The sequence below is a fragment of the Lipotes vexillifer genome, unplaced genomic scaffold, assembly GCF_000442215.2.
Source record: "Lipotes vexillifer unplaced genomic scaffold, Lipotes_vexillifer_v1.1 scaffold150, whole genome shotgun sequence".
Classification (NCBI taxonomy): Eukaryota; Metazoa; Chordata; class Mammalia; order Artiodactyla; family Lipotidae; genus Lipotes; species Lipotes vexillifer.
This window is the reverse complement of record NW_006792921.1, coordinates 873703-881250: the sequence shown is the minus strand read 5'-3', so window position 1 is coordinate 881250 and position 7548 is coordinate 873703. Positions and strand designations below refer to the sequence as shown.

At 41.4% G+C, this 7548-nt stretch overlaps 1 protein-coding gene across 1 annotated transcript in view; it reads left to right on the top strand.

Annotated features, from left to right (window-relative positions):
• The first annotated feature begins 1759 nt into the window (after positions 1–1759).
• OSBPL3 (oxysterol binding protein like 3) overlaps positions 1760–7548 on the top strand; it is a 90912-nt gene continuing 85123 nt past the window's right edge. Inside the window, 1 exon segment of the mRNA XM_007466065.1 lies at positions 1760–1861. Within this exon segment, the coding sequence (XP_007466127.1) occupies positions 1766–1861 (96 nt within the window). The 5' untranslated portion in view covers positions 1760–1765.

The window sequence follows — 7548 nt, the reverse complement described above, 5'->3', positions numbered from 1 at the left end:
ATTACCCACCTCTATCCCCCAAAAAACCAGAAAAGGATTTGTTTTTAATTGTAGTAAAATGCATAACATAAAATTAACTTTTTAACCACTTTCAAGTGTACAATTCAGTGACATTTAGTACTTTCACAATGCTGTACAACCATCACCATTATCTAGTTCCAGAACATTTTAATCACCATTAAAGGAAACCCCATAGCTAGACTCCATTCCTCAAATCCCCCAGCCCCTGGCAACCACTAATTGGCCTTCTCTCTCTATGGATTTGCCCACTCTGGATATTTCATATAAATAGAAACATATACTATGTGTTTTTTGTGTGTCTGGCTTCTTTCATTTAGCATAATGTTTTCAACGTTCATTTATGTTATAGCATGTATGACAGAAGTGAATAATAATCCACTGTGTGAATATGCTGTTTTAGTCTGTTTGGGCTGCTATAACAAAATATCACAGTCTGGGTGGCTTATAAGCAACAGAAATTTATTCCTCACAGTGCTGGAGGCTAGAAGTCCAAAATGAGTATGCCAGCATGGTCAGAGGGCCCTCTTCGGGTGGCAGGCTTATCACAGTACCCTCCCATGGTGGGAGGGGCCAGGAAGCTCTGGGGTCTCTTTCATAAGGGCAGTAATGCCATTCATGAGGGCTCTGCCCTCAGGACCTAACACCTCCCAAAGGCCCCACCTCCTAATACTATTTCATTGGGCATTAGGATTTCAACATATGAATCTGGGTGGAGGTGGCGGTTAGGGGGGAGGTGTAAACATCCAGACCATAGCATATACCATATGTAGTTTATCCATGCATCAGTGGATGGACATTTGGGTTGTTTCTACCTTTGACTATTGTGAATAAATAGCATTGTGGTGAACATTCTTGTACAAGTTTTTGTTAGAATACTTGTTTTCAGTTCTTTCGGGTATATACCTAGGAGTGGAGTTGCTGAATCATATGATAATTCTATGTTTAACTTTTTAAAAACTGCCAAACTGTTTTCAACGACGGCTACACCATTTTGCATTCCAAGCAGCAATGCCTAAAGGTTGCAGTTTCTTCCAACACTTGTTATTTTTCAGTTTTTTTATTGTATCTATCAGGGTTGGTATGAAGTGGTATCTCGTGGTTTGGGATGGTTTGTTGTTTTTTTTTTCGCTACGCGGGCCTCTCACTGTTGTGGTCTCTCCCGTTGCGGAGCACAGGCTCGGGACGCGCAGGCTCAGCGGCCATGGCTCACGGGCCCAGCCGCTCTGCGGCACGTGGGATCTTCCCGGACCGGGGCACCAACCCGTGTCCCCTGCATCGGCAGGCAGACTCTCAACCACTGCGCCACCAGGGAAGCCCTGGGATGGTTTTTATAGTACAGATTTTGTATGTGTCTGGACTCAAATTTTCTTACTCACGTTCTTAAGCCTATTATATTGCAAAGTTACACAAAAAACCGCCTATACATAATTTCCAATAAGAGATAGGTATAATGCGTCTTTTCCTTCACAGCCCCTGATGTGAGTAACCATCGTGGCTCTGTAATCTGTAGTGTAGATAAACCACTTGTGGGCAATCAGTGCTAATTATAGATGACATCTGATGCCTTGTACCTTCTCTCTAATTCTTTTCTTTTTGTTTTAGGGATTTCCTCTGGGTCATCCAAAATGCTTTTAAAACATATTGGATAAAATCTGAGCCACCTGCTTGTGTCGGACTGCCATACTCTGTGCTCCACTGTCTTCTATGGCATTTTGACTACATCAAGGCCAAGGACCTGTTGTTCATGATGAGTGATGAGAAGAGCCTTGGGGTGTCCCCAAAATTGGTCTCACCTTCAAGGAGCACAAGTAGTTGCTCTTCCAAGCAGGGAAGTCGACAGGTAAAGTTTAATGCAAATTTTAAGATGCAAATTTAAATCAAGAAGTTTGCAGATTAAAATCTGTACATTTACTTGGGAACTCCTACTTCTCAGTTTAAGAGCATTTGCTTTTAGTCATATCTTAATTATCTAAGAAGAGTAAATTTTAGATAATTTTAATAATGCAGCTCGAGAGCCTACTGGATGGGAAGAAATATATTTGTCTCTTTGGATTATTTTACTCAATCGCTGCAACTGTCCTCCAACACAGATATTGATATTCCTGTTTTCTCCGTGAGGAAGCTGAGTCAGACCAACTGAGTTATCTGCCCAAGGACACATAGCTAGTCTATTAAGTGGCAGAAACAAGAAACCAAAGCTCATTCTGTTTGACTCCAGAGCCCACACTTTCCTTTATACCCTACTAACCAAAACAAAAAAGCTAACAATCACTTTTCCAGTAATTATAATATCCTCCCGCCCTCTTCCTTCACTTTAGCAAACCTTTTATGAAAGCTTCCAACCACAGAATGCCCCGTTATAACTTTGGGTCTCACCTGCTTTACTTCTCTAACGGGCTAGGGAAACAAGTCAACAGAGAAGTGGTCAAAAGGAATCAAGTAGGAAGAAGAAAGAAGTGAAACAATGGACTGAATAATTAACTCCTAAATAACTCTCAGCTAATTATATGTTGCTCCTTGATTTCCTTTCTAAAATAATCTCTGTTAGCAGAATTTGCTGGTTTTAGATCCATGGCAGTAAATGCACATTAATTATTATAATTCTTTCACCTTCAGTTAAGTCAAAAGAGAGTGGGCTGCCCAAAAGCTGTGGGTTTACAACCGAAGTGGTCTCGGATCCTTTTCAGTGTCTGCTGGCTGTGTTGGCATTGTCTTTACTTCATGGGACGCACTGGCCTAAATTGGCTCTGAGTCCTTGGTTCCAGATTGGAAGCAACAGTCAAGCAGCCTCCCACCTCAGGCAAGTCCACACATTTATGACGCATCACCACGGGTCTTCCGCTTCCAATGTTGCCTGGGACAGGGAGTTTGCCACCTCTCAATACTGCTTCATGGCATTAGAATCTATAATTCTAGACAAATTAGATTTTGCCATAGGGGCGTTTGGGGAGCTCTCCAAGATCTCCCCTGAGGGGTTGGGAAGAACAATTTTTTTATCACTTCCTTCTGGGATTAAAAAAAAATGACTAAGGTTACTCCTTGGCTAACGTATCATGGCTCCGTGGGAGTTCTAGTTTCATGAGGGTAGCTAATCTCACCCACTTTGTCAGCTTTCCACAGGGGTGTTTCTCTCCCTAAGCCAAAAATCTGGTTGGGATTAGAGCCGAGTATGTGATCTTCCCCCAGTCCTTTGCACTTAGTAGCATCTATTGCCATGTCCTCCTTGGATAAAGGGAGAACACATGATTCATTCAAACAGCCAGTGCTTATAGCACCATAGCAACTGGAGCAGTGCAATGAATGAAATTCTAGGACTGAATACCATAGAAACTTTTTTTTGATGTGTTATTTGAAATTGATTGATTTGGTTTACACAGAGCTTTTATTTTTGAGGTTACATCATAAAGAGTAAGAGAAATGTGCTTGAGGCCTCACCTTTTTTCTGACTTAGAATGGATTGGTCATTCAGCCATTCATTCGTCAGTTGGTCATCTTTTATATTTAGGATCTCTCACTTTAATTTGCATGTAATGTTGCTTTATACACATAAACACTTATTTTCCCTCTGTGCCAGAGAAGATGGAGAATTTAATAAGTTCATTCCAGCTTTAGCCTGAGTCTAGTTATAAAGCCAAGTTTAATTTTCAGGAACCATTTTCTTATTCAATCCACTTTCCCATCCTTCTATCAAAGAAAGGTGTTCGGTCGCAGGACTGGCTCAGCTTTTCCCTCTGTGTTGTCCACCTTGGCAATCCATGTCCATCCCACATCACACACTGTCCCAAGACTTGTCTTTTAGTTTCTGAACATGCCACAGAGGTACAGGGACCTTGGAAGTTCTTACTTCATGGCTCTTTGGGAACACAGCCATATCCAGGGGTCTCTTGGATGCTAAATGTAGCGACCATGCTGTTTCCAGTCACTTTGCTGGAAAGTACAAGTTCACCATTTAAAACTTCAAGATTTATATGATTTATTTAATTTGAGGAATGTTCAAATATAACCAATGAAGATAATCTGTGCAAAAAACCTACTTGTTTTTAAAGCTCCAGATTAAAGTCATTTTTAGGTTGTTCTGTTCATTCCATCTGGAGGAGATAAGTCTGATGTTAAGTTTATTGGCCATCTTCCTTAATGCTAGTTTTTCTCACATACTTTGGAATTATAGTTTAGGGCGCCATCTTGAGCCTGCTTTCCCTGTGTCCTTTCTCTGCACTCACCTGTGATTTTCTATGACCTACTTCCTACCTCTGATGACCCCAGCCCAGAGCCAAGTCTGATATTTGCAGCTGGGGCCTCTGTTCCACATCAACCAGGAGTATATAAGAGCCACCACCAGGTCAGCGTGCAGCATGGCCAGGTCCTGGTTGTGAGACTGTCTGCATCCCACCATCAATCTGGATAGGCAGATTTTTAAAGCCTCCTTTCATCATGGTGTGGGGCATCCCCCTCCACATTCTCTGATTTCCAGCAATAAGCTAGCTCAGGTCCCAGCCTTTTCCTGGGGATATTTGTAGCTTCGTTAGCCCACTGAAGTAGGACTCCTGGACGCCTCTGTCTGCAGTATCCTTTGCATTTCTATTTTGTATCTTATCCATGAGATTGAATCTTGTTTTGTTTTGTTTTTTTCCAAATCACACAGACATATCAAAAAAAAAACCCTACATGTTTATATTTTTATATAATTTTGCTGTTTGGAGCTTGTGAGGTGACAGGGAAGGGCCACTAAATGCATAAACTTACGGTACAACCTTGGCTGAAAGACTTGGTCTTCTGGAGTCATTTTCATTTAAATTCTCATCCACCATTGTCAGGTGACATTGGTTCTCTGTACTCTAGCCACACTGGCTTTCTTTCACTTCCTCCCACTGAATTTGCCCTTTTCCTTGTTTCTTGAACTGAACTTGAACTTGTTTTTCCTATTCCAGAGCCTCCTCATGTAAATCTCTAGAAGCCCTCATTTATGTGTGGGTACTCCCCTTTCCAAATATCTGTGTTAGAAGAGCTTGCTTCCTTAATGGAAAAAATGATAAGACCTGGGTGTTAAGTGTGATCTGTGTTTTTCATTGCTACAAATTGAACCTAAGACAAAGTTTACAACTTACAGCCTTGAAAACCCAAGGAGAAGGGTGCTGTCATCTTTTAACTTAAATACTAGGGCTTTTGAAATTTTAAATATACTATGCCTCATTTTGTCAATGTGGAAACAGCCTTTAAATATAATTTTATCAAGATAATTTTAGGAGGAAGGTATGCCTAGTGATTAGAGCTTGAACTCTCCAACCTTGCTTCCACTCAATAATTCTGTAACCTTAAACTCTCTAAGCCTCAGTTTTCTCATCAATAAAATTGGAATAATAATAGTTCTTTTCTCATACAATTATTGTGAGGATTAGAATTAAAGCATTTAATGTAGGGTCAGACTCATAGTAGGTGCTGAGTTAATATTAACGTTTATTTTTATTATTATAGTTAACATTAATTTGAATTTCATTCCTATATGTGGAAAACCTAAATTTTCATAGTGAGTAGGTCTACTTTTTGCCCCCAGAAACTTTGGCAGGCATCATACGTGTACCTACCCATACCTTGTTAGTGTTGTACAAAGGTCCACAAAACTATACAGTGTATATATGAATGTATACTTTTTTTTTTTTTTTTGCGGTACGCGGGCCTCTCACTGTTGTGGCCTCTCCCGTTGCGGAGCACAGGCTCTGGACGCGCAGGCTCAGCAGCCGTCGCTCACGGGCCCAGCCGCTCTGCGGCACGTGGGATCTTCCCAGACCGGGGCACGAACCCGTGTCCCCTGCATCGGCAGACTGGACTCTCAACCACTGCGCCACCAGGGAAGCCCTATGAATGTATACTTTTTTTACATAGGGAAGCCCTATGAATGTATCTTATTTTATACATATTAACAAAGTACTTTTAGGGAAGAATGTAACAGAATGTTTAATATATGAGCTACATTTGATATCTTGAACATAGGACATAACCTGTACCTAAAGCAAGTGGAAAAAGTGTTAAATTCGTTTATTTATTTGTTTGTTTGTTTGTTTATTTTGTTGTGTGAGATCTTAGTTGCAGCTTGCATCTCCTTAGCTGTGGCACGTGGACTCCTTAGATGTGGCTCACTGGCTCCTTAGTTGCGGCACGTGGGCTCCTTAGTTGTGACATACAAACTCTTAGTTGCAGAATGCATGTGGGATCTAGTTCCCTGACCAGGGATTGAACCCGGACCCCCTGCATTGGGGGTGCAGAGTCTTATCCACTGCACCACCAGGGAAGTCCCAGGCATTAAATTCTTATCCCATTCTGTTCTGCTGGGTTTTGTCCTCGCATGAGTGTCCTTGTATGTCCTTTCCCCATGCATTCACCTATCTATTGGTAGTAGCTGCTTAGAGCATTGTGTTGAGAAGGATTCTGCAGTTGAGTCTGGGTTCAGTGGGAAAGAGCGCCATGTTTTCAGTAATGGCTCATGGGCATACACAGGGTGAGTGACAGCATGGGTGCCACATTTGTCACCCCTTAGTGATATTAGAGGGCTGAAATAAAGAGAAAGCTGCTACAGTCTTTATATTCTGCTGTTAGAGGAACTTCTGGCAAGTGAAGTTCACCTCAGTTCTCCATCTTCTACTTCCTTTGCAGGGATGTCGTGAGAGAAAATTTAGTATTTTCACTGACTAAAAGCCATTGAAGCTCATTGGAGAAAGGTCCTCTGTAAATTCAAGAAACAATTACTGATGAGCTCCCTTTACTTTGGCAAATTCTGGAGCCAGAAGTGAGATGTCCTTGTTTCACGAACACTGATACTCTGAGCAAGAAGTAGATCTCTTTGAAATAGACCATCCTTTAGATATAGCACCTTTACTGGATGGGAATCTATTCTCCTTGCAGGAAATCCCCAACTAAAGGAACCCAGCTTACACAGAGAATAGGTTGTTGGTCCCTTCTGACTGTCTTCATCAAACCCCATTCCTTGTAGTGTTCTAAGTCAGTCTTTGCTTCACTTTTCTTCCCCATCCCAGGCTTTGGCTCAGCTATCCCCTTTAGCTAGATTAAATCATATGAAACTGTTCTGCCCTTTTGAATTTTGCAATTTTCTTGAAAAGAATCTTCATTTATTGCTTTAGCCCTTTAAAAATATTTTTTATAAAAAATAATATATGCTCTCTGTAGATCATTTCCAACATACATGCAGTCTGTGTGAACTGCAATACTTTAGTTTTAAGTGGCTGCTTGATAGGTCAAATAAAGTGAAGCTGAGAATGACCGTTGGTTGTGGAGATCATTGGTGACATTGCCGAGTGGTTTCCTTGGAGTGGTGGGCATGAAAGTCTGGTTTAAGTCCGTTCATGAGAAAATAAGAACAGAGGAAGAGGGTACCCCAGTTCTGCCAGGCACCAGATAGGAGTTGAGAGAGGCCTTCACAAATGTTCTGTTTGGGAACCTTCAGTTTGGCTAATGCCATGCCTAACACAGCCCTGTTCTCTCCTCTCTTTTGATTAATTCATTGGTTTGAAAGAG